The sequence below is a fragment of the Bos grunniens genome, chromosome 18 (genome assembly GCF_055505025.1).
Source record: "Bos grunniens cultivar Pamir isolate PY7600 chromosome 18, Bosgru_T2T1.0, whole genome shotgun sequence".
Lineage (NCBI taxonomy): Eukaryota > Metazoa > Chordata > Mammalia > Artiodactyla > Bovidae > Bos > Bos grunniens.
Genome location: NC_141182.1, coordinates 49,041,475 through 49,067,509, shown reverse-complemented (window position 1 = coordinate 49,067,509; position 26,035 = coordinate 49,041,475). Strand labels below are relative to the sequence as shown.

Sequence of the window (26,035 nt, the reverse complement as noted above, 5' to 3'; positions counted from 1 at the left end):
GATTCTCCAGGCAAAAACACAGGAGTGGGTTGCCATTTCCTTCTCCAATGCATGAAAGTGGAAAGTGAAAGTGAAGTCATTCAGTCGTGCCCAACTCTTATCGACCCCATGGACTGCAGCCTACCAGGCTCCTCCATCCATGGGATTTTCCAGGCAAGAGTACTGGAGTGGGGTGCCATTGCCTTCTCCGTTAAATGAGATGAGTACATATCAATACCTTGGAACAGGGCCTAGTAACTGTGTAAGAGCTAATCGGCATTATAGAAAGGAGATAACGACACCCAGGGTGATGAAAGTGAAAGGATACAGAAAGGGCCTGGAAGTGTTGGCAGTCAGCTGGGGTGGCATCATTGCTGGCATTGCCTCACTGTGGATTAAAGTCCTCACATCCCTGCCTACAGCCCTCTGGGCCGATCAATGGCCAGCACTGACGTTGGGAAAGCTTACCCTGCACCGGGGAAGCCCGGTTGCTCGCTGGTCCCAGTTGAAACACTTAAAAGCCACCATGGAGGGTGCAGGCACCGCCGACCCAAGTGGGCACCACTCTGGACACCACCCAGAGGCCAGTGGAAGACAGGCCCTGCTGCAGTGCCAGGCACCCAAGCCACAGTGCAGGTGAGGAGTGAGGGAAGAGAGGCTGAGGGTAGGAGGGGTGTCAGGACACCTCCTGCCTCTTCCCCTGGGTGTGATCAGCATCCACGCTGTGAGTGACAGTCCTTGTGCCAGTCTAACCAGAGGCAGGGGCTTGGACTCAGGGCCTTCTCTTTAGGCTCCCTGATATCTGTCGCCTCCAGCAGGAGCAGAGATGGGGCAGAGTGGCACAGCCGCAGCGGTCGTGGGATTGTGGGTCTTGGTGACTGTGGGTGTAGCTGCCAACCCCAACGTGACTGAGCCTCAGCGCTGCCTCCTCTCACACTATCGCTCCTTGGACCCCCGGGTGCTGCTGGCTGTCAAGGCGCTGAGGGACCACTATGTGAGTGATGCTCAGAGGCCCCCACCCCTCCGCCCCTCGCACCCCCGGGCTCAGATATGCCAGTCTTTGTCCCAAGGGGCCCTGGCGAACTAGTCTAGTAGGTGCATGGCAGATCTCAGAATGGAGAACTGTCAACCCCGACCCCTTCCCTGAGGCTCTGGTGGTCGGTCATACAAGAACTTGAGGCGCATCACAGATGGGGGGCCCCCTCCAGGCGGACTCGGCTCGACATCAAGGCGCAGGCTCCGCACACAGTGTGCGGGTGCATTTCAGCTCACGCATCAGAGCGCAGCCTGGTTTGGGACACGAAAAACACCACCGTCCCGACCAGTCCTGATCCACGTCCAGGAATCCTCGACGTCCCAGTGCTGCGGGGGCCCTGGTCAAGATGCCCTGCGTCACCCCAGCGCTTTTCCCGCAGGAAGAAGAGACGCTGAGCTGGGGGCCCCAAAACTGCTCGATCCGCCCGAAGAGGAACCCTCCCCGGCCGTCGGTGAGGCCCGAGGCCGGCGGGATTGTGTGTGCGGTGGGGGGCGACTCGGGCGCCGTCCCGTCTAACTCCAGCCCGGTTCCCTCAGTCCTGTGCGATGCTCCGCCGGGTGGCCCGCGACCTCGCCGACGCCCAGGCCGTGCTGAGCAGCCTGCCGAGCCCCGAGCTCTTCCCCGGCGTCGGGCAGACCCTGGAGCTGCTGGCGGCCGCGGGGCGGGACGTGGCGGCCTGCGTGAGTGCTCGGCGGCCTGGCCCCGCGCCGCTCCCGGCTCGCTCTGCGCCCCTGGTCTCAGGGCCACGACCCGCACCGCGAAGCTGTCCCACTGAGCCCGGAAACGGGCACGGACACGAATGGCATCCTCCCGGCTTTGCTCTGCGGCCGGAAGGATGAGGGTCCGAGTCACCGGGGAGGGGACGGGAGGCTCGGGTCTCCACCGCCTTCGCTGACCTCCTTCCCCGCTCCAGCTCGAGCTGGCCCGGCCAGGCTCCTGGAGGAGGTCCCCGCGGCGGCCCGGGAGGCGTCCCAAGACTCGCCGAGCTGTGAGTGGAGCCGGCGCGAGCGCGGCTGGACCGCAGGGAGGACCGCGGGAGGTGGAGACGGGGCGGGGGTCGGGCTTGCAGCCCTGAGGGTCTGGAGTTGGGGGGGTCTCATGGGAAGAAGAGTCCTGACTCAGCCCCGCCCTGCCTCCTTCCCGGGCTGCAGGAGTCGCCTCGATGCCACGAAGCCACCGTCATCTTCCACCTCCTGCGCCTGCTCGCGTGGGACCTGCGGCTGGTGGCGCACGCGGGGCCTTGTCTGTGATGCCGCCGCCGCTCCGTCTGGACCCGGAGCGCTCAGAGCGCCGGGCTGCGGGCGCCGCCCTCCTCCGTGGTCTCACTGAACCAGGGGGTCTCTCAGCCTCGACCCGTATGCGCTGGTGCCTGAGGCGCTCTTTCCCCAAAGACCAGGAAGAGTCCCCGGGAACCAGCGGTATTCCCGTGGGATGCGTTGCCCTAAGAACCTCCCAGGAAAAGACTGGAGTCCGTGTCTGCCTTGGTCGCTGACCACCACCACAAACCATGGACCGGTTTCTACTTCTGTAGTTACAGGAACCCTGTCCCATGACAGGTTCCAATCCCAGCTTTGAACCTTCAGTGGTTGCCTTGAGAGTCCATAAATCTGTGACTCTTGGACCAGTTTCTACTTCTGTAGTTACAGGAACCCTGTCCCATGACAGGTTCCGATCCCAGCTTTGAACCCTCAGTGGTCACCTTGAGAGTCCTTGAATCTGTGACTCTTGTAGCTCCCCACTGGAGAGGCCTCATTCCCTGAGGGACTGGGTAGTGGAGGGCCAAAAGTCCTTCTGAGAAGCAGTTTGGTTTTTTTTTTAATTCCCTAACTTGTGTGTTTTGTATCGATGAAGTTTCTGTGTATTTGCTATCCTGTCTTCTGTTGTTAATTTATTGCCAATGATTAAATATTTTTTGCATTTTTATTGGTTGTTTCTCCTGTAATCCTTGTGAGGAGGGCTGTTGAGCACAGAATGCTGAGACAGGGAAATCAGGTGACTTGAGTTTCGATTCTGTCCCTGCCACTTCATAATCGTGTCTCTGGACAAATTCTCTTTGAGCTTCAGTTTTCTCATCCATGCCATGGCATTATTGCACTTCTCTTGCAGTGAGTAATATACATTGAAATAATGTTTCTGAAACTTCCAGCTGAAGTCATGGAATGGCAGTAATAATTGATCTCCATTAAATCATCACACATATAAATACAAAACAATTGGACTTTAAAAACTTGTCAACGGACTTCCTTGGTGTTCCAGTGGTTAAGATGCTGGGCTTCCAGTGCATGGGGCTTGAGATGGATCCCTGGTTGGAGAATTAAGATCCTATTTGTCCCACTGTGGGGCAAAAAAAAAAGTCTGAATCTGTGGATGAACAATCTTTATGGACAGCTACAAGGCCTGTTTCCCAAGGTCACACAACTAGTGATGGTCAGAGCCTGGTTTGAACCCCGGAATCTTTAACTCCAGCTCCCAGCTCCTACCTGGTATCTCAGAGAGTAAAGAATCTGCCTGCAACGGAAGAAACCCAGATTCAATCCCTAAATCAGGAAGATCCCCTGGAGGAGGAAATGGCAACCCACTCCAGTATTGTTGCCTGGAGAATCCCATGGACAGAGGAGCCTGGCGGGCTACAGTTCAAGAGTTCAAAAAGAGTCCGAAGTGACTACAGTAACACTTTCACTTTCTTCCCAAGCTCTTAACCACTGCCTTGAACTTCTTTTGTAAGAGAAGCACTATGATGTTTAAGAATTTTGAGGTATTTTGTCAATTTTCAGGATTCCTTTTAGCAATGTCTCCTCCCCTGATATACTGCTGCTGCTAAGTCGCTTCAGTCGTGTCCGACTCTGTGCAACCCCATAGACGGCAGCCCACCAGGCTCCCCATCCCTGGGATTCTCCAGGCAAGAACACTGGACTGGGTTTCCATTTCCCTCTCCAATGCATGAAAGTGAAAAGTGAAAGTTAAGTCACTCAGTTGTGTCTGACTCTTAGCAACCCCATGGACTGCAGCCTACCAGGCTCCTCCGTCCATGGGGTTTTCCAGGCAAGAGTACTGGAGTGGGTGCCATTGCCTTCTCCGTCCCCTGATATAACGTCCCTGCAATTGACAGAACTGACCAGAACACTGGTAGGTGCCTTGGGCACATCCCTGCTGTTGCTTTGGAAACATTGTTATGCATTAGTGTTCAAAGATATTCCCAGCTGAAGACTTTGGTCCACCCTCTCCCTGGAATTACGAATGAAGGAAAGAGGGGGTGGGAGGAATAGTCAAAAGGACTCCACACCTTCTACTGGAAAAATCCAACTCCATCCAAGTCCAGGAGCGCTAACCATACTGGGGCTGCTGAGCGCAGTGGCTATTTTCTGGTTTCAGACAAAATTCAGTTCACATCCTGCCTTCACTGATTATTTGCTGTGTGACCATGAACAACTTTCTTAAGTTCTCTGGGTCCCCCACCCCCACCCCCTGTCTTCTGTATTTGAAATGTAGATTAAAGCATGGATGACTTGGTGCTATTGTGAGGATTCAAGACCACACTGCAGCAGAGACATAGACAGGCTCACAAAAGGAGGAGGTTCTCTCTCTTTTCCTTGTGCACTGACTGTTCCCTTTTCTTAGAAGGCTCCCTCTCAGATCTCCACAGAACTGCCTCCCTCACTTCCTTTAGGGCTGCCCTCAAGTGTCATTTCATTACCGCATTTAATGCAAACTTTCTTTTCCACTCTGCTCTCAACCCTGGTTCATTTCTTTCATTTTCATTATCTGATGTTATCTACCATAATACATTCCACATGCCTAATCCCCCCATCCCATACTGTCTGGTACCTTTTTTTTTGTTAAAAAAAAAAAAAAAAAAACACTTCACGAAGGATTGTTTTATGCCTTTTATTTTTTTTAGTGATCTCTTCCTTGCACCTTAAAAGGGTCTGACCCAAAGTGAGGGAGGGGGTGAGTAATTACTTAGTGAATGAATGAAGTCATTTTTCTCAAACCCAGTTGATTTCCCAGAAGTCTTGGTCACACCCTGATTTCATAGCAGATCCTCCTATTCCTGTGCCTGACAATCAGAGTACAGGTTAGTGCAGGCTCCGCCCCTCCCCCATTCTGTCACGATCAGTACCAGGTGGGGAGGGGCTGGTCTCTCTTAGTTACAGAGTGTTTCTGCCTTTCTGACCCCTCTCCTCACCCTCAACAGCACCCCTGGATCTTCTCCATCCTCTGAGCAGCCGCCCTCTTGGAAGGTCTAGGTTGTTCAAGGTAACACCTACAGGTGCCTTTTCCTTCCTCTTCCTGCACTGGGGCAGCTGCAAAAGAGAAAATCCCTCTGTCCCCTCCTCACCCAGTCTTAAATCAGCCTGGTCCCTGCAGAAGAACCCCCCGCACCCCTTGTGGGGCTGAAGCTCTCCCCATCCTGATTTTGTCTTCATTACTCACTCATTACTTCATTACTCATTCGAGGTAAGCATGAATTGATGTCATTTTATCTTTCGCTCAGTTGCTCACCTGGCTCACTGGCTCCGCCCTGCTCTGGGCTTTCCCAGCCCGGGCCTCCCCTGGTGGCCACTGTCAGCCTTTACCTGCGTTTTCACTTTTCCTACATCAGCTGGGATTGCCCAGCTGCACAGGCTAAAAGCTGCACCATGGAGCTCAGGCAGCAGTTACACCTCAGACCAGACAGAGCTGCAAGTTCAGAGACACGAACGGAGCAACGAGCTGAGATCCAGAAGAGGAGGCTGAAGTCAGAGACGCCAGACAAGACTGAGATCCCAGGCAACAGCCTCAGAGTGGACACTTGATCCCCCATTCTGACAGAGACCAGAGAGCAGGAATGAAGCTGGGTGAGCCCCCGCACCAGTGTCTGGGACCCTCGCCTCCCCAGAGCCTGCACCCTCACTCCCTGACGCCCTCCCTCCCCTCACCTTTCTATGCTTCCTTAACCAGACATGGCCCCGGGCTGCACGCTGGTGCTGGTGCTGATGCTGACGACCGTGGCGCTGAGCAGGACAGGAGCAGTTCCTGTGCCCTCTGCCCCCAGGGCCCTCCCACCTGCCAGGGGCTGCCACATGGCCCAGTTCAAGTCTCTGTCCCCTCAAGAGCTGCAGGCCTTCAAGACGGCCAGGGATGCCTTTGTGAGTCTCCCCACCCCTCCTACAGTGGGTGAGCCCCCAGCCCCCTCCTGTGGGTTCCTAGACTACCTGGGCTGCAGGCAGGTCTGCCCCCCCACCCCCGATGGGGCTGACCTCCCCACTCCCCGCAGTGGGCGATCTCCTGTCCTGCACTGGATGAGCCTCTACCATCCTTTGGGAAGATAACCTCCCCTCCTCTGTTGCTGGCCATCCTCCGGTCTCCCTGGGGTCCCCCCTCCATCCCTCCAGCTGTGATCCGACCTTGCCCTTGCTCTCTAGGAAGACTCGTTCTTGCCAAAGGACTGGGACTGCAGCACCCACCTTTTCCCCAGGACCCGGGACCTGAAGCACCTGCAGGTGAGTTGGGAGAGTCAGCCCCACCTGCCCTCACCTGCTCTGGCTCCGCAGGTGCCCCCTCACCTCCTCCTTCTCACGTGTCCTTCTCTCCCTGCCCTCCCCAGTCCTCTCACAGCTTCCGCTCAGCCAACCACGTGGACTGTGTCTCTCACCTGACCCTGCTTCCCCTCCCTCTGTCCCTCCCCCTGTCCCCCTCACCTGCCCCCCTCACCTGTCCCTTCACTTGCCCCCCTCACCTGCCCCCCTCACCTGCCCCCTCACCTGGTCCCTCTCACTTGCAGCTCTCACGTGTCTTCTGTCTCTTCCTCAGGTGTGGGAGCGCCCTGTGGCTCTGGAGGCAGAGCTGGCCCTGACACTGACGGTCCTGGAGGCCATGGCTAACTCATCCCTGGGCCACAGCCTGGAGCAGCCCCTTCTCACGTTGCAGAACATCCACTCCAAGCTCCAGGCCTGTGTGAGTGTTGGGGCCCCAGGCCGGGTCTGGGCTCTGACTGCCTGGACGTCCCCCTCGGTCCCCGGCTCTGCCTCACAGCCTCACCCCTCTCTCCTCTGCCCACAGGTCCCAGCTCAGCCCACAGCAAGCTCCAGGCCCCGGGGCCGCCTCCACCACTGGCTGCACCGCCTCCAGGAGGCCCGGAAGGTGAGTGAGCAGAGATGGCAAACTGTTGTCCGGGGCAGCTGGGATCCCAGGCATGGGAGATACTGAGCCATCCCCCTCTTCCCTCAGGAGTCCCAGGACTGCCTCGAAGCCTCTGTGATGTTCAACCTCCTCCGCCTCCTCACCCGGGACCTGAAATGTGTTGCCAGCGGAGACCAGTGTGTCTGACCCCGGAGACCTGCCTGCAACCTGTCCCACCTTTTTAGATATTGTTTATGCACCAACTACCTCCACTGGATTATTGGTTCTAGATTCCTATTTTTTTACGAAGCCCCTAAATTATATTTATTCTTGTACTTTTTATACAATGTGTGAAAATAAACTATTTGTTCATGACATTGACCTTGCTTATATGTGTCTGAATATGTGACTGCATATGTGGCAGGGGGAATGGGAAGAGAGAAATGAAGAGAATAGGAAAGAATGTGGACTTGCCCGGTGGCTCAGTGGAAAAGAACCTGCCTGCTAGTGCAGGGAATGTGGTTCAGTTCCTGGTGGGGGAGAGTTCCACGTGCCACGGAGCAGTGAAGCCTGTGGGACACAGCTACTGAGGTAGCACTCTACAGCTCACGTGCTGTAGGCCCTTGAGGTGCAGCTACTGAAGTACATGCAGGCAGGGCCTGTGCTTAGCAACAGAGAGACCACTGCAAGGAAAGCCCATGCGCTGAAACAAGAGTAGCCCCTGTTTTCTGCAACTAGAGAAATCCTGCATGCAGCAGTAAAGGCCCAGCACAGCCAAAAATAAAGAAGTAGGTAATTTTAAAAAAGAGAATATAAAAGAATGAATGAGCAAGGAGTGAAAGAATCACTAAGGATTTTTCCAACCACAACAAGAGAAGATTTTATTGCACCACAAGCTGTCATTACATTAAGAAATAAGATGTCTAGAGGTGGCTGGGTCTGGGTCAGATCAGTGGGACAATGTCTTTATCATGGACCTACAGTCTGTATCTGTGAGTAGGTCTAAGCATATGTGTTAAAATTGTGTTTATGGTCCATTCACCCCAACTGCCTGTGGTTCTGAACCTGGGATGGCTTGTCAGATTGGAGATTTGCTGGGAGAAATATCACAGAGGAAGTTATCACCAAAAACTACTTAGTTCCACTGTGAGCATCGTTCTATGTAGACAACTGTGTTGGCTACAAATCATTTTTGTTTCTGATCTATGTGTCTTTTATTTCCCTTCTTGCCTGATTGGAATGGATAGGAGTGCAGTACTACTATGTTGAGTAAGAAGGATGAGAGAGGACATGTTTGCCTTCCTCCTGATCTTAGGGGGAAACCATTCAGTTTCACCATTAAGTGTAAATGTCAGCTGTGGGTTTGTTTTTTTTTTTTTTTTTTTGTAGATGCTCTTTTCTTTCTTTCTTTTTTTAAAATGTATATATTGATTTGGCTGTGCCAGGTCTTAATTGCTGCATGTGGGATCTAGTTTCTTGACCAGGGATCAAACCCTGGTCCCCAGTATTGGGAGCATGGAGTCTTAGCCACTGGGCCACCAGGGAAGTCCCAAGATGCTTTCTTTCAAGTTGAGGAAGTTCCTTTTCATTCCTATTTTTTCTAAGAGTTTTCAAAAATCATAAATGAATGCTTGTGTTTGGTAAATGTTTCTTCTTCATTGATATGATCATGTGATTTTTTTTTTCTTTAGCCTGTCTTGGTGAATTGTATTGATTGGTTTTCAAATGTTGAACCAATCTCATATGCTTAGAATGAATCCCTTAGGTGGTAGGGTATAATGCTTTTGATGTACTGCTGAATTCTGTGTGCCAACATTTTGTTAAGGATTTTTGTGTCTATATGCATTACTTTACTTTATGCAAGATAACAAATTCAAATTATTTTTTAAGCCAGTCGAGTCAAAACTTACTGTTGTGCTGTGCTGTGCTGTCACTTCAGTCATGTCTGACTCTGCGACCCTATGGACTATAGCCCACCAGGCTCCTCCGTCCATAGGATTCTACAGTCAAGAATACTGGAGTAGGTTGCCATGCCCTCCTCCAGGGGATCTTCCCAGCTCTGGGATTGAACCCACATCTCCTGTGTCTCCTGCACTGCAGGAGAATTCTTTATTGTTGAGCCACCAGGTAAGCCCAAAACTTACTGTTACTTGCAGCCAAAAGCATCCTTAATGATACACACGGAAATGAAAGGCAGGTTTCCCACAGAGCTGATGAATTCTGGCTGCATGGGATTGTTATGCCCCCACCATACCCAAGACTGTCATTGATACAAAGAGTCCTCATAATCAGTATCCATGGAAGCGGGGCAGGAAGATGAATAACCTGGAGCTACAATCCAGGTAAACAGGCTCTCCTGCCTACCCCAGTCTCTATGACATCACTCTTCCTTCAAACCTCTGTTTCTTGAAAGTTTCACTCCAACTCTTTCAAGTCTTCTCTGCTTCCTCTTATCAGTGACTTTGTCATGTCTTTTCTCTCTCTCCAAACAGGTTACTTTGCTCTCTTCCTCACAGAAGCTACCAGGTAGAAATTCCACATCATCTATACCACACTCTACCTGTCCCCACCCTCCTCTTGCTTCCCCATCAAGATCAGTGAGCCACATTTCTTCCTAACTTGGACCAGTGCCTGACCCTGGTCCCTCTTATGTCCTTCCTCCATAAATTATTCTTCTCTTAGCCTCCATTTTCTATAACTTCCTTTCTACAAGTACCTGCCCATCGGTAGTCTCCTCTTTTATTAAATCCCTTTCTTAATCTGTCCTTTTTTCTGCAGCTATTTCTCCATTTCCCTTTACTGGCTCCACTTCCTTCTAGACTCCAAGTCTCTGTAACCCCTACAGTTGGCTTCTGTTCCCAGATATGCACTCCCCAACAACAATCTCCTTACAGCTAAATCCTGCATTGCTTCTCCAGTTCTCAGCAGCATCTAACCCATTCCTCAGTAACTCCTTCTTGTAACTCTCTTCTACTTTGACCTTTGGGATACCACCCTCTCCTCTTCCTTCCATGTCTGCCTGCTTCTTCTCAGTCACATTTTCTGGTTCTCTTTCTTCTTCCTATCTCTTGAATACTGGAGTGTCTCAGGGGCCTGTCCTAGATCCTCATTTCTCTTCCCTATACTCTCTCTGGGGTCTTCTCACAAATCCCCATGGATTCACCAACTATATTCTCATTGACTACTTTTGTATCAGTCTGCTTAAGCTGGGTTATGCTTCAGTAACAAATGACCCTCAAACCAGAGGCTTATAACAACAAAGGTTTATTGCTTACTCATGCAACACAACCATCTTGAGTAAGTTGACTCTCAGCTCGTCACTGGGATCCAAGATGAAGGTGCAGTTCTATCTTGGACTTTGATGGTCTTAGAGAGAGTAGAGAGACAAGAGTACACGATGGACTAATCACTGGCTCTTAGAACTTCTGCTCAGAAATGATACAGATCACTTCACTTCCATCCCCATTTCATTGACCCAAACAAGTGACACAGCCATGCCTGAGGTCGATAGGGTAGAGATTAATAATTTCCCACAGAAATGGATTCCTCTCTTGGGAAGGTGAGAAGATATATTTCTTTATTTTTGACAGTGTCTGGTCTTAGTGGTGCAGGGGCTCTTCTTTTGGAGAGTGCAGGCTTACTTGCCACAAGGCATGTGGGATCTTAGTTCCCAGACCAGAGATCAAAACCGCATCTGCTGCATTGGTAGGTGAGTTCTTAACCATTGGACCGCCAGGGAAGTCCCCAGGAAGAAGATATTTTGAATGATAAGGCAATATAAAACACCTTAAGTTCTCATCTCCAACTCTGACTTTAAAGATAGGATAAATTAGCGTTATTATTTTGCATAGAAATCAGCTCAAGTTCAGATCCAAACTGGACCAGCTGATAAGCCAATAGCAACAAAGACTCTGTCCCTAAAATTTCCCTTGCCATCTTCTGAATAATGGTCCTTAGAAAGGGACTGACTGGTGAAAACTCCCATAAGAAGAGCTAATCCCACAGGGCTGAGAAGGCAGGATCAGTGTCCACTCTCCATGGTTCTGAACACCACTGATAGCTAGAAGAGGGTGGTTTCTTCCATTGCCGGGAGCTTGGTGAATGCCTGTTAACTTCTTCAGCACTTACAGAGTTTTTAAATGGAATGTTGTCACATCACCTGTGGTTGGAGAACAAACGGAAGAATCCTACTGTGTATGAAATGTAAATATGTTTACAGGGATTTTTTTTCCCCCTTAAATAACAGAAAACTTCAACTCAACTTGCTTAAACAATCAGGACTTTGTAAGATAGATCAGGAGTTGGCTAATTCAGAAAATCACACTAATGTTATTAATAATTCAAATTCTTCCCATCTTTCAGACTTGCATTTCAGCTGCACCCTCAGGTTTGATCATCTCAGGTCATAAGGTGGCTACCACAGTTCCAGACATTAAATCCTTTGGGCAGAAAAAGGAAAGAATATCCATGTGTCCTGCTTATCACTAAGGAAAACCTTTCCCAGAAGCCCCCTAGCAGACTTCCTTTTAACCCCACACCAACAATTCATTAAAAATAGCAAATCCCAGGACTTCCCTGGTGGTTCAGTGATTAACAATCTGTTTTGCAATGCAAGGGATGTGGGTTCAATCCCTGTTTGGGGAACTAAGATCCGACATATCTCAGACCTTGTGTGATGCCACTGCTGAGTTTTCGAGTCACAGATAGAGAGCTCATGCACTGCAACAAAAGATCCTGTGGGCCAAAACTAAGACCTGACATAGCCAAATATGTAAATGTTTTTTAAAATTTGCAATCTTCCATGCTGTGCTTAGTCTCTCAGTTGTGTCTGACTCTTTGTGACCCCACGGCCTGTAGCCCACCAGGCTCCTCTGTCCATGGGGATTCTCCAGGCAAGAACACTGGAGTGGGTTGCCATGTCCCCCTCCGGGGGGATCTTCCCAACTCAGGGATCAAATCAGGGTCTCCTGTATTGCAGGCAGATTCTTTACTGCCTGAGCCACCAGGGAAGCACCAGTGGTCCTGATGTCCCAGTGCTCAACTTTCCACCTCTCCCCCCAGCAAATATCTCCTTCTAACATATCATAAATGTGCTTACTTACTGGAACTTCCCTGGCAGTCCAGTGGTTAAGACTTTGAGCTTCCACTTCAGGGGGCATGGGTTCGATCCCTGGTTGGGGAACTAAAATTCCACTTGCCATAATGTGGTCAAAAATAATAATAATAATAATAAAAATAGGGATTTCCCTGGTGGTCCAGTGGCTGGAACACCATGCTCCCAGTGTAGGGGATTCAAGTTCAATCCCTGGTCAGGGAACTAGATCTCAGACGCTGCAGCTAAAGATCTCCCATGCTGAGATGAAGATTGAAGACTCCATGCACAGCCAAATAATTAAAATAAATATCTTAAAAATTAAAATAAATTCCAGCTCAATCCTATACCCACTCCAGCTACCACACTTCTCTGCCTCCTTGTATTAGTCAGGATTCTTCAGAGAAACAGAACTCTGACTGGATACAGATACAGATATAGACTATACATATATAGTTGTTTAGTCACTAAGTCATGGAGAAGGAAATGGCAACCCACTTCAGTATTCTTGCCTGGAGAATCCCAGGGACGGGGGAGCCTGGTGGGCTGCCATCTATGGGGTCGCACAGAGTCAGACACGACTGAAGAGACTTAGCAGCAGTAGCAGCTGCAGCACTAAGTCATGTCCAACTCTTTTGTGACCCCATGGATGGTAGTCCACCAGGCTCCTCTTTCCATGGGATTTCCCAGGCAAAAATAATGGAGTGGGTTGCCATTTCCATCTCCAGGGGATCTTTCTGACCCAGGAATTAAACCCATGTCCCCTGCATTGGCAGGCAGATTCTTTACAGCTGAACCACCAGAGAAGCCCTATATATATATACATATATATTTATTATAAGGAGTTGGCTTATGCATTATGGAGGCTAAGTCCCAGGGTCTTCCATTGGCTGCCTGGAGACCCAGGAGAGCTGATGTGTAGTTCCAGGCTAAGTCCAAAGCCCTGAGAACCAGGAGAGCCTATAGCGTAAGTTTCAGTCCCAAAACCAGGATGCTCGCGACTCAGGAAGAGCCAGTGTTCATCTAGAGTCTGAAAGCCAGAAAAGAGCACAATCTCAGCTCAGTGCAGTCAAGCAAATGGAGTTCTCTCTTACTCAACCTTTCCCTTCTATTCAGGTCTGCCATTAATTAGATGAGGTCCACCCACCGTAGGGAGGGCAATATACTTGACTTACTCTACCAGTTCAAATGTAATCTAATCCAGAAACACACTCACAGACATAACTTGAACAACATTTGGCCAAATGTCTGGGGACCCCATGGCACAATCAAGTTAACATATAAAGCTGACCATCACATGCCGTTTTCAGCAATGTTTGTCAAAAGAATTGTCTAGGGAATTCCCTGGTGGTCCAGTGGTTAAGAATCCACCTTCCATTCCCAAACCCAATGGTTGATACTCAGACCAATGTTTCCTGATGTTTCAGCAGTAATTGACATGGGCACTCATTCTCTGATCTATGAAACACATTCTTCCCTGGTTCCCACTTTCCTGGTTTTCCTTCTCTCTCTGGTGGTTCCTTCTCAGTTCCTTTTCTGATTTTCCATCTCCTGGAACATCCAGAGCTCATCACAGTGCTTATCTCTCATCTGTCTGTGATGTATGTATTTATTCTCATGGCTTAGAACCCAATCCCATCTCTATAGTCATGGCTCTTGTGGCAGATTGAATTCTTGGTACACATTCTTCCCCTTTCCTGCATTTACACCCTTCCCATGGCCTCACTGAAGGCAGAGTTTACTTCTCTGTCCCTTGATTTTGGACCCAGCATGTGACTTTTTAAAGCCAGTGATATATATATATGCAATGATGTACAACAATGTGCCTATTCTCAGTCCAGTCCTCAAGAAGCCTCATGGGTTTCCTGTTATTTCCTGGGGTTTTGCTCTGATGATGAGAAGAGCTCTCCTGGCTTGCTGCTGTCCTTTAGCCTGGCCTTAGACCTGAGCCATCCAGACCCTCAGCTTGAATCAGAGCCACCCAACTGAACCTGATTGGAATCGTCGAACCCCAGAGGTCAGCAGAGCCATCCCCAGCTCATCTGCAGAGAGCTGAGCTAAGTCAATGGTTACTGTGTTTTTGAGATTTTTTTGGTTGTTTATTACACAGCACACACTGACTGATACACCTCCCAAACTTAGCTTTCCAGACCTCACTCCTGAACTCCAGGCTTATACATCAAACTCACTACTGAACAATTTCATTTGGATATCTAATGGGCTTCTCAAACTTATCATGCCAGAAATGTAACTCCTGCTCTTCCCTACCCTAAACCTGTTTCTTCTGCAATCTTTCTTATCCTAGAAAATGGAAGCTCCATGTTTCCAGATCCCCAAGCCAAAGACCTTCGAATCATCATTGGTTCCTCTCTTTCTCCCATCTCCCACATCCAGTTAGTAAGTCCAATTGATGCTACTTGTAAGAATATGCTGCACTGGGCCCTTGCTTACTCCCTCACTGGCCCCACCCTGCTCCTGTCCACCCTCTCTCAGCTGGACCATGGCAGCAACCTCTTCCCTGTGCTCCCCAGTCCTGCTGTGGACCCTTAGTCTGATCCCCACATGAAGCCAGAGGAGATCTGTAAATACCTGAGTCAAGTCAGGCCCCTCCCCTACCCAGAAAACTCTTCCATCTCACTTAGTGTGTTCATTGACCAGTGAATAAATAAACCAAGTAATGATATATATGCGGAAGTAAAATCAATCTAAAAAAAAAACCAAATGGATTTGCATTACCCTAATGATTAGCGGCCATCTTCACACGTGCTTATTGGTCATTTGCATAAAAATGAGTCTTTTAAAGATGTTTGACTTATTTGGCTGCATCAGGTCTTAGCTACAGCACGCAGATCTTCGTTGTACCATGTGGGACCTTTTGTTGCAGTGCATGGACTCTCTAGTTGCAGCACTGGGGCCCAGTAATTGTGGTGTGCGGGCTTAGTTGCTCCACAGCATGTCGTATCTTAGTTCTTGGACCAGGGATTGAATCCACGTCCCCTGCATTGCAAGGGGAATTCACCTTAACCACTGGGCCACCATGAAAGTCCCTGAAACGAGTCTTAGAGGGCCAAAATCAAGGTGTCAATAGGGCTGACTCCTTAGGGAGAATTCTGGGAAAAATTCGATTCCTTGCCTATTTCAACTTCTAGTGGCCACCTATATTCCTGGGCTTGTGGCCCCTTACCTATCTTCAAAGAACATCACTCCAGTCTCTGACTTAGCAGGCATACAGATAATCCAGGACAATCTTCTCATCTCAAGATCCTTAATTCAATTACATGTACAGTTTTTTTTTTTGCCACAAAAAGGTCATACTCACAGGTTCCAGGATGAGGACCTGGATATCCTTGGAGGCCATTATCAGCTTGCCAGAGTCAGAATTCCCTCTGCTGTACACAGGTGGGACCCTGATGCTGGGAAAGATTGAAGGCAGGAGGAAAAGGGGATGACTGAGGATGAGATGGTCCGATGGCATCACCGACTCAATGGACATGAGTTTGAGGAAAGTCCGGGAGTTGGTGATGGACAGGGAAGCCTGGCGTGCTGCAGTTCATGGGGTCACAAAGAGTCGGACGAGACTGAGTGACTGAACTGATACTGATACTGAGCAGCCCACCACAGTCAAAATTCCCTACCATACCCAGGTGGTGTAAAGGCTGCATTCCCTTTTCCCCCCTGGAGACTTGGGTCCTGTGTGACTGTCTCTCATCCCTCAACCTGCCTCTTACCCAAGCAATGTGACAATACCTCAATATCTAATCAGTATCTAATACATCAATATCTAATCTTTCTTCAGGAACAGGAAACTTGACTTCCCACCAGGCATATGGCTAATCTTTTTAAAAATTTTAATTAATAAGCTGTGTTGGGTCTTCATAGCTACACATGGGCTTTCTCTGGTTGCAGTGAGTGGGGGTTAGTCTCTAGCTTCAGTGCACAGGCTTCTCATGGCGGTGGCTTCTCTCATTGCAGAGCTTGGGTTCTAGGGCACGCAGGCTCAGTAGTTGTGGTGTGTGGGCTTAATTGCTTCATAGCACGTGGAACCTTCCTGGACCAAACCAGTGATCAAACCAGCGTTCCCTGCAATGACAGGCAGATTCTTCAACATTGGACCACGAGGGAAGTCCACGACTCAACTTCTCATGGCATCATATGCTCACCTATAACTAAGTTCTGACGGTAGGGTGGAGATAGGTGTATCATGTGTCACTCTAGAAAGAGCTCTTAAAGAATAGAGCATTCTATAGAACAGTCTTTTGGACTCTGGGGGAGGGAGAGGGTGGGATGATTTGGGAGAATGGTATTGAAACATGTATAATATCATATGTGATACGAATCGCCAGTCCAGGTTCGATGCAGGATACAGGATGCTCGGGGCTGGTACACTGGGATGACCCAGAGGGATGGTATGGGGAGGCAGGTGGGAGGTGGGTTCAGGATGGGGAACACGTGTACACCCGTGGCGGATTCATGTTGATGTATGGCAAAACCAATACAATATTGTAAAGTAATTAGCCTCCAATTAAAATAAATAAATTTATATTAAAAAAAAAAGAATGGAACATTCTCTTCTTCCCTCCCTCTTATTCTTCATCTGTTGTCTGGAGTAAGGATGCAAAGATGGAGTTCAAGAAATCATCTTGGACCATGAAGAGGAAGCCACATATTGATGATGGAGCAACAAGATAGAAGAAGCTTGGGTCTTCGCACTGTGGAGCCCTGGACAGCCTGAGTAGCACCTATCTTCACGTAAAAGAGAATAAAACTTATTTTCAGGAAAATCTAATACTAATTTGTGATAGACAGCATAACACCACCGCCAAAGATGCCCTTTCCCAGTCCCTAGTCCCTGTGGATATGTTATATTACACGGAACAGGGGTGATATAGTGGCAGATAGAATAAAAGCTGCTAATCAGCTGACATTAAAATAATGAAATTATCCTGCATTATCTGGGTGAGTTCAATGTGATCACAAAGATCCTTCAAAGTCAGGGAGAGGTTTGAAGATGCTATGTTGCTGGTTTTGAAGAAGGAAGGGGCCACAGGCTAAGGAATGTAGGTGGCCTCTAGAAACTAGAAAATGCAAAGAAACAGATTGTTTTCTAGAACCTCTAGAAGGAGGCTTGATTTTAGCCCAGTGAGATCCATTGATTTTAGCACAGGGAGATCCATTTTAGATTTCTGATCTCCATATCTGTCAGATAATAAATCTGTATTTTATTTAACTATTAAGTTTACTTCTTGAAAATGGCTTCTTTTTTTTTTTTTTAAGTATTTATTTATTTATTTTCGGTTGCACCAGGTCTTACACGTGGGATCTTCGGTCTTCCTTGCAGCATGTGGGATCTTTAGTTGCTGCATGTAGGATCTAGTTCCCTGACCAGGAATCGAATCCAGGCCCCCTGCATTGGGAGTGCAGAGTTTTAGCCACTAGACCACAAGGGAAGTCCCTGTATGGCTTTAAACCACTAAGTTTGTAATCATTTGTTTTGGCATCAATAGAAAACTAACACATAATTGATCCAGTTTTCTTCTCCTGAATCTTTCTCTGTTTTTAAGGGAGAAAATAATAATTATCTCATTAATAATGATAATCAAAACCAGCATCAACATTAATAGTCAACAAACAGAATTTTTGTATGCCTGATATAATCTTGGCACACAACACATTATCTTATGTAAGCTTTGCAACAATCTCACAGAGGAAGTAAGAAGCGTTAAATACAAATGTGGGAAAAGAAAAAAAGGCTGAAAATTAGCAAGCTAAACATCAATCTCAAACGTTAGGATAAGAACAGCACAATACATTTAAAAAAAAAGAGTAAAAACCAAGTGCACAATAGAAACAAATGTTATGTGTTATTATTAATGAAGTAAGATCAAATTAAAGAAAAACCCCAAATATACAATACAGAGGATCTATAAAGCTAAGTGTTGGTTATCACTAGTAATTTGAAAAAAAATTGCAATTACATCTCAAAGCTAATGAAAAAAATTCAGCCATAAAAAAGGAAGGAAATCTTTCCATTCGAAATAGCATGGATGGCATTATGCTAAGTGAAGTAAGTCAGACAGAGAAAGACAAACACTGTGTGATTTCACCTTTTTTTTTCTGCACTGTGAGGCATGTGGGATCCTAGTTCCCCTGTATTGGGAGTGCAGAGTTTTAACCATTGGACTGCCTGATCTCACTTTTATGTGGAATCTAAAAAACAAACAGAAAGCTGAACTCATACAGAAACCAAGAACAGATTGATGGATGAATGAAGGTGGTCACAAGGGACACAGTTCTAGTTATAAAATAGGTAAATCCTAGGGATGTAACAGGAGAAGGCAATGGCACCCCACTCCAGTACTCCTGCCTGGAAAATCCCTTGGACGGAGGAGCCTGGTAGGCTGCAGTCCATGGGGTCGCTAAGAGTCGGACATGACTGAGCGACTTCAGTTTCACTTTTTACTTTTATGCATTGGAGAAGGAAATGGCAACCCACTCCAGTGTTCTTGCTTGGAGAATCCCAGGGATGGGGGAGCCTGGTGGGCTGCCGTCTATGGGGTCGCACAGAGTTGGACATGACTGAAGTGACTTTAGCAGCAGCAGCAGCAGGGATGTAACGTAGAGCATGGTGACTATGGTTAACAATACTGTATTGTATATTTAAAAGTTGCTGGATTCCCTGGTGGCTCAGTGGTAAAGAATCCACCTGCCAATGCACAAGACACAGGTTCAATCCCTCATCCGAGAAGATCCCACATGCCTCAGAGCAACTATACTCGTGGGCCACAGTGATTGAGCCTGTGATCTAGAGCCTGCAAGTGCAACAACTGATACCAGAGTGCCCTGGAAAGAGCCTACGTTCCGAAGCGAGAGAAGTAACTAGAGAGTAGCCCCTGCTTGACACAACTAGAGAAAAGCTGGGGCAACGAAGACCCAGCACAGCCAAATAGATAAATAAACAAATAAAAAGTTAAGAGAGGAGATCTTAACAGTTCTGACCACAAGGGAAAAAATGTAATTATTTGAGGGTATGGATGTTAACTAAACTTACTGTGGTAATCATTTCACAATATATACATATACCATTAAGTTGTAGACCTTAAACATATACAATCAGTTCAGTTCAGTTCAGTTGCTCAGTCGTGTCCGATTCTTCTCGACCCCATGAATCGCAGCACGCCAGGCCTCCCTGTCCATCACCAACTCCCAGAGTTCACTCAGACTCACGTCCATCGAGTCAGTGATGCCATCCAGCCATCTCATCCTCTGTCCTCCCCTTCTCCTCCTGCCCCCAATCCCTCCCAGCATCAGAGTCTTTTCCAATGAGTCAACTCTTCGCAGGAGGTGGCCAAAGTACTGGAGTTTCAGCTTTAGCATCATTCCTTCCAAAGAAATCCCAGGGCTGATCTCCTTCAGAATGGACTGGTTGGATCTCCTTGCAGTCCAAGGGACTCTCAAGAGTTTTCTCCAACATCACAGTTCAAAAGCATCAATTCTTTGGCGCTCAGCCGTCTTCACAGTCCAACTCTCACATCCATACATGACCACAGGAAAAACCATAGCCTTGACTAGATGGACCTTTGTTGGCAAAGTAATGTCTCTGCTTTTTATGCAGGTCAGGAAGCAAAAGTTAGAACTGGACATGGAACAACAGACTGGTTCCAAATAGGAAAAGGAGTACGTCAAGGCTGTATATTGTCACCCTGCTTATTTAACTTATATGCAGAGTACATCGTGAGAAACACTGGGCTGGAAGAAGCACAAGCTGGAATCAAGATTGCCAGGAGAAAGATCAATAACCTCAGATATGCAGATGACACCACCCTTATGGCAGAAAGTGAAGAGGAACTAAAAAGCCTCTTGATGAAGGTGAAAGAGGAGAGTGAAAAAGTTGGCTTAAAACTCAACATTCAGAAAACGAAGATCATGGCATCTGGTCCCATCACTCCATGGGAAATAGATGGGGAAACAGTGGAAACAGTGTCAGACTTTATTTTTCTGGGCTCCAAAATCACTGCAGATGGTGACTGCAGCCATGAAAAACATATACAATACTATATGTCAATTATGGGCTTTCCTGGTGGCTTAGACGGTAAAGAATCTGCCTGCAATGCAGGAGACCTGGGTTCGATCCCTGGGTGGGGAAAATCCCCTGGAGAATGGAATGGCTACCCATTCTAGTATTCTTGCCTGAAGAATCCCATGGACAGAAGAGCCTCATGGATGTGGGTGGGGGAGCGACAGCCCATGGGGCGACAAACAGTCGGACAGGACTGAGCAGTTAACACTTTCACTTTCGTGTCAATTATATCTCAGTAAAAGGAGAAATGAGAAGAAAAGAGACAGAGAATGTACCGATGACCAATATAAGCAACAGAGAAGGAAACCTGAAGTTTTGCCGTTTGCAGCCACAAGGGTGAACCTAGAGGGTATCTTAGGCTAAGCAAAATAAGACAAGAGAAAGACAACTGCTGTACGGTATTACTTATATGTGGAATCTAAAAAATACAACAAACTAGTGAGGATAACACACACAAAAAAAGAAACAGGGAATTCCTTAGGCGGCCAGTAGTCAGGAAGATCTCACAGCTGAGGTGTCAAAGAAAAAGGGAGACACAGAGAAGAAACTAGTGGTCACCAGTGTGGGGAAGCAGGAAAGGCAACATAGGGGTCGGGGAGGGAGAGACACAAACCGCTGGTGTAAGATAGGCTCAAGGATATACACAACGGGGAATATAGCCAGTATTTTATGACAGCTGTAAATGGAGTGTAACCTTTAACAATTGTACAAAAAATAAAACAAAAGGAAAGGCTCCTTACAAGTCTCAGAACTAGAAGAGGGAACTAGCTTTTGTGTGTATTGTCTCGACTTCACACGAGAGGAAACTGAAGCTCACAGATGCTGAGTGGCTTCCCAAGTTCAGGCAGAGCCGTAAATTTCCCCGTAAATGGCAGAGCCGGGGTTTGAACCCAAGGCTCCAGCTCTCCCCAGCCGGCTCCAGGAATCTCCGTGCTTCGGCGCCACCTCGCGGGTGCGCCCAGCCTTCCCACGCCCTGCCCGCAGCCCGCGAAACTCCACCCCCTCCCCAGATTTGGTTTAGGGTTTTCACTGGGGTCGGGGGGCGGTCTCTAGGTCAAAAGTGTTACAGCCCTTGGGAGTTTCAGACTCTGCTTCCTCCACAGGTTGCTCTGAAATTTCATTAGATTTTCTCTCTCAGTTTCAACTACTCCCCTATGGTGCCCCCGGGCCTCCTACTGCTCCTCCTCAGCCTTGATGGCCTCTGAATTCCTCCATACCCTCCTGGTGGCAAGTTGCCTGTCTGGAGCCAAATTCTTGGCTCTATCTATCTCAGATGGGAGTGTCAGGCTTGCTTAATGGTCCCCAGCACTGGGAGCTGGTAGAAAACACGGAACTGAAATCCTACCCCAGACCTGCCGAATCGGATCAGTATCTTAACAGGACCCTCTCCACCCACCTCACCCCCAGGTAATCTGGGGCACAGTAAAGCCTGAGTGAGGCGTCCCAGGTGGCCCTAGTGGTAAAGAACCCACCTGCCAATGCCAGAGACCTAAGAGATGCAGGTTCGATCCCTGGCAGAGGAAGATCCCCTGGATGAGGGCACGGAAACCCACACCAGGATTCTTGCCTGGAGAATGGACAGAGGAGCCTGGTGGGCTACAGTTCATAGGGCCACAAAGAGTTGGACACAACTGAAGTGACTGGGGATGCACACATCAGGCAGTTTGAGTAGCCCTGGCCTACAGCACCAGGGGATCATGGGACCCAGGGAGCCTTCCAGATAGGTGCCTCACCTGAAGCAGGCGTAGCTGAGAAAATGGTCTTCACCTGTGTGTCTTGAAGTTAGATGATGAGTGACCTTTTGTCTGCAATGGAGAAGGTTCAAGTACATTCCAGAAATTTGGCTTCCAGGTGTGGTCTAATGAGACTCCATCATGGAGCCCAAGAGATGTTCCCTTTTCTATTGCTACTGGAATTTGGCTTAATTTGTTTGGGAAAATATATGAAATAAACTTTCTAGGAGTTGAGCAAATTGAGCTATTAATATGGAAAATTCTAGATATAATAAACAGTGACATGTGAAGTCTTCGAAGACCAAAGCCCTGACCCAGTGTTCTCAAACTCCAGCATCAAGTCACCAGGAGGGCTTTTAAAACTCAGATTGTTGGAGGGTATCCTTGGTGGTTCAGTGGTTGGGAATCCACCTACCAACACAAGGGACACAAGTTTGATCCCTGCTCCGGGAAGATCCCACATGCTTCAGAGCAACTAAGCCTGTTTGCTACAACCACTGAGCCTGTGCTCTAGAGCCTGGGAGCTGCTACTACGGAAGCCTCTACAACTAGAGAGTAGCCCCGCTCACTGCAACTGCAGAAAAGCCGGAGTGCAGCAGTGAAGATCTAGCAGAGTCATAAATGAATAAATAAATCTTAAACAAACAAACAATCTCCGAGTGTTGGGAATTCCTGGGGGTCTAGTGGTTAGGACTCTGTGCTTTTATAGTCCAGGGTGTGTGTTGGGAACTAAGATCCCTCAAGCCAGCCTGGACAACACCCCCTCAAAACAAAGCCACAAACAAACAAGCTCAGACTGTTGGGCCCCATCCCTAGAGTTTCTGATTCGTAGAACTGGGGCGGAGCTGAGAATCTACATTTCTCACTAGTTTCCAGGGAATGCTGATGGATGCTGTTGGTCCAGAGATCACTTTTTGAGAATTGCTGCTTCCAAACCAAACAGTCAGGGTTGGTTTGGAGGGTTATATCAGCCCTTGAGAATTATATAGAAACACACCAGCAAATTTGGAAAACTCAGCAGTGGCCACAGGACTGGAAAAGGTCAGTTTTCATTCCAATCCCAAAGAAAGGCAATGCCAAAGAATGCTCAAACTACCGCACAATTACACTCATCTCACATGCTAGTAAAGTAATGCTCAAAATTCTCCAAGTCAGGCTTCAGCAATACATGAACCGTGAACTTCCTGACGTCCAAGCTGGTTTTAGAAAAGGCAGAGGAACCAGAGATCAAATTGCCAACATCCGCTGGATCATGGAAAAAGCAAGAGAGTTCCAGAAAAACATATATTTCTGCTTTCTTGACTATGCCAAAGCCTTTGACTGTGTGGATCACAATAAACTGTGGAAAATTCTTCAAGAGATGGGAATACCAGACCACCTGACCTGCCTCTTGAAAAATCTGTATGCAGGTCAGGAAGCAACAGTTAGAACTGGACATGGAACAATAGACTGGTTCCAAATAGGAAAAGGAGTACATCAAGGCTGTATATTCTCACCCTGTTTATTTAACTTATATGCAGAGTACATCATGAGAAACGCTGGACTGAAAGAAACACAAGCTGGAATCAACATTGCTGGGAGAAAGATCAATAACCTCAGATATGCAGATGACACCACCCTTATGGCAGAAAGTGAAGAGGAACTAAAAAGCCTCTTGATGAAAGTGAAAGTGGAGAGTGAAAAAGTTGGCTTAAAGCTCAACATTCAGAAAATGAAGATCATGGCATCTGGTCCCATCACTTTATGGGAAATAGATGGGGAAACAGTGGAAACAGTGTCAGACTTTATTTTTCTGGGATCCAAAATCACTGCAGATGGTGATTGCAGCCATGAAATTAAAAGACGCTTACTCCTTGGAAGGAAAGTTATGACCAACCTAGATAGCATATTGAAAAGCAGAGACATTACTTTGTCCACAAAGGTTCGTCTAGTCAAGGCTATGGTTTTTCCTGTGGTCATGTATGGATGTGAGAGTTGGACTGTGAAGAAGGCTGAGTGCTGAAGAATTGATGCTTTTGAACTGTGGTGTTGGAGAAGACTCTTGAGAGTCCCTTGGACTGCAAGGAGATCCAACCAGTCCATTCTGAAGGAGATCAGCCCTGGGATTTCTTTGGAAGGAATGATGCTAAAGCTGAAACTCCAGTACTTTGGCCACCTCCTGCGAAGAGTTGACTCATTGGAAAAGACTCTGATGCTGGGAGGGATTGGGGGCAGGAGGAGAAGGGGAGGACAGAGGATGAGATGGCTGGATGGCATCACTGACTCGATGGACGTGAGTCTGAGTGAACTCTGGGAGTTGGTGATGGACAGGGAGGCCTGGCGTGCTGTGATTCATGGGGTTGCAAAGAGTCGGACACGACTGAGTGACTGATCTGATCTGATCTGAACCCCTGTCTATGATCTGTCATTAAAAAAATGATTCATTCCAGTGATCCAGTGCAAGTTTAAGTACTGATTTGAATGTTTTCCTGTATTCATGTAGCAGATTTAGCATTTTCATAATGTTATTTATGTTCAGATTCTACCCAGATTGAGACAAAACTTTCTTTTTTCTTCTATTAGCACTTTCACATGTATACCCATCTATTTTTTATAGTCTGATGAAAAATGTCAAATCAAGACATGAGATGTAAAAACGGAATTTTTTTCACATTGTTCAAATAAAAATATATCAGTGGATTTAAAAAAAAAAAACCCTACTGTTCTTCCCACTGCATTCCCGGAGTCCTTTGCAACGCCCCTGTAATAGCTCTTTTCATTGTGTTTGAATTATTGATTTACCATCTAACTTTCTCAAGGGCTCATGGGCTCCTCAAGGGCAGGACATTCTTTCATTTGAAGGAAAAAAAAAAAAACGTGCAGTAAAGAGATGTTTATTTTTCTACCATTTGTCCAGTTTATATTACTAACAGCAAGGAAATTGTTTCCAGAGGAAGATGCCTAGTGAGTGCTCACGTGGGCATGTTAGATGTTTGCATGGAGTTTTGTGATTTTGAGATTTCATAGAGCATAGGGTGGGAGTAGTTGAGAACTAGGGCTTTGTCAATGATTGTGGGCGTGTGATTCTGTTGGCAAGTCATTGTCCGAGGCCGTGTTTCTCTGGCACTGTGTATCAAGCATATGTCTACACTTAATCCTAGATTCACCAGTGAGTATCAGTGACCATCAGTGATACTGATGCGTGAAGGGGTGTCCCTACCTTCCCTCAACTCGTGTGTGTGTCCCTGGATTGGGGATGCTGTGCCCATGCCCTGGGTTTTTGTGGATTCTCTCTGCCTCTGGCTGTCTGCTGTGCCCCAGAGGGTCCTGCGTTCCTGTCCCTGTCAGGGTCTCCTCACCATCCCATGTTGCTCTCTGTGTCTGAAGTTCATGGCCCTCCTGGGTGGCTGGGGCTCTAGGTAACTGTGTCTGTCCCCAAGTCCAACCCTCGCAGAGCTGGGAGGGTAGGGACTCTGTGTGGGAAGTTAGCAGCTGGAGATTAGATTTCGTAGTCACGAGAGGAAAGGAGGGAGAAGGATGCAGGTTTGATTTGGGGCCGGGTCAGGCCAGGGTACAGGGTCTCAGAATCATTGTAAGAATAATCCTAACAGCTTCTGTTAATTGTGCATTTACCGTGTGCCAGGCACTGTACTTTGTACTTATATTTGTACTTTTTTATATTATATTTATACTGTAATTTATAAATATATTTATATTTGGGGCTTCCCAGGTGGCTCAGTGGTAAAGAATCCACCTGTCAATGCAGGAGATGTGGGTTTGATCCCTGGGTAGGGAAGATACCTGGAGAAGGAAATGGCAACCCACTCCACTATTCTTGCCTGGGAAATCCCATGGGCAGAGAAGCCTGGTGGGCTACAGTCCATGGGGTCACAAAAGAGTCAGACCCAATTTATCGACTAAACAACAACATATTTATATTTATACTATTGTATTTATTCACCATCACAATTAGGTACATATATTATATTTATAAATAATTATGTGAATTGCTCCTAATATTTTAAATAGTATTTTAT

General features: G+C 47.6%; 2 protein-coding genes across 3 annotated transcripts; both read left to right on the top strand.

Moving 5' to 3' along the window:
* Nucleotides 1-801: 801 nt before the first annotated feature.
* LOC147353813 (interferon lambda-4-like) lies at nucleotides 802-2,938 on the top strand. Its single transcript, XM_086355137.1, has 5 exons — nucleotides 802-973; nucleotides 1,395-1,466; nucleotides 1,552-1,695; nucleotides 1,929-2,003; nucleotides 2,167-2,938. The coding sequence occupies exons 1-5, from the start codon at nucleotides 806-808 to the stop codon at nucleotides 2,263-2,265; spliced, it is 558 nt and encodes a 185-aa protein (XP_086211263.1). The 5' UTR covers nucleotides 802-805; the 3' UTR covers nucleotides 2,266-2,938.
* A 2,163-nt stretch (nucleotides 2,939-5,101) lies between these two features.
* On the top strand, nucleotides 5,102-7,492 carry LOC147353812 (interferon lambda-3-like). 2 transcript variants are annotated; one of them, XM_086355135.1, is made up of 7 exons: nucleotides 5,102-5,473; nucleotides 5,619-5,853; nucleotides 5,957-6,144; nucleotides 6,421-6,498; nucleotides 6,809-6,952; nucleotides 7,058-7,138; nucleotides 7,226-7,492. In XM_086355135.1, the coding sequence occupies exons 2-7, from the start codon at nucleotides 5,844-5,846 to the stop codon at nucleotides 7,322-7,324; spliced, it is 600 nt and encodes a 199-aa protein (XP_086211261.1). In that variant the 5' UTR covers nucleotides 5,102-5,473; nucleotides 5,619-5,843; the 3' UTR covers nucleotides 7,325-7,492. The 2 variants fall into 2 exon arrangements, with proteins under 2 accessions (XP_086211261.1, XP_086211262.1); XM_086355136.1 differs by lacking the exon at nucleotides 5,102-5,473 and having other exon boundaries at nucleotides 5,573-5,853.
* Nucleotides 7,493-26,035: the final 18,543 nt, after the last annotated feature.

Coding starts and splice junctions, on each gene's coding strand:
- LOC147353813 (XM_086355137.1), top strand. CDS start 806: ATGGGGCAGAGTGGCACAGCCGCAGCGGTCGTGGGATTGTGGGTCTTG. Junction 1,467..1,551: donor GGAACCCTCCCCGGCCGTCG/GTGAGGCCCGAG, acceptor CGGTTCCCTCAG/TCCTGTGCGATGCTCCGCCG. Junction 1,696..1,928: donor GGCGGGACGTGGCGGCCTGC/GTGAGTGCTCGG, acceptor TCCCCGCTCCAG/CTCGAGCTGGCCCGGCCAGG.
- LOC147353812 (XM_086355135.1), top strand. Junction 6,499..6,808: donor GGGACCTGAAGCACCTGCAG/GTGAGTTGGGAG, acceptor TCTCTTCCTCAG/GTGTGGGAGCGCCCTGTGGC. Junction 7,139..7,225: donor GCCTCCAGGAGGCCCGGAAG/GTGAGTGAGCAG, acceptor CTCTTCCCTCAG/GAGTCCCAGGACTGCCTCGA.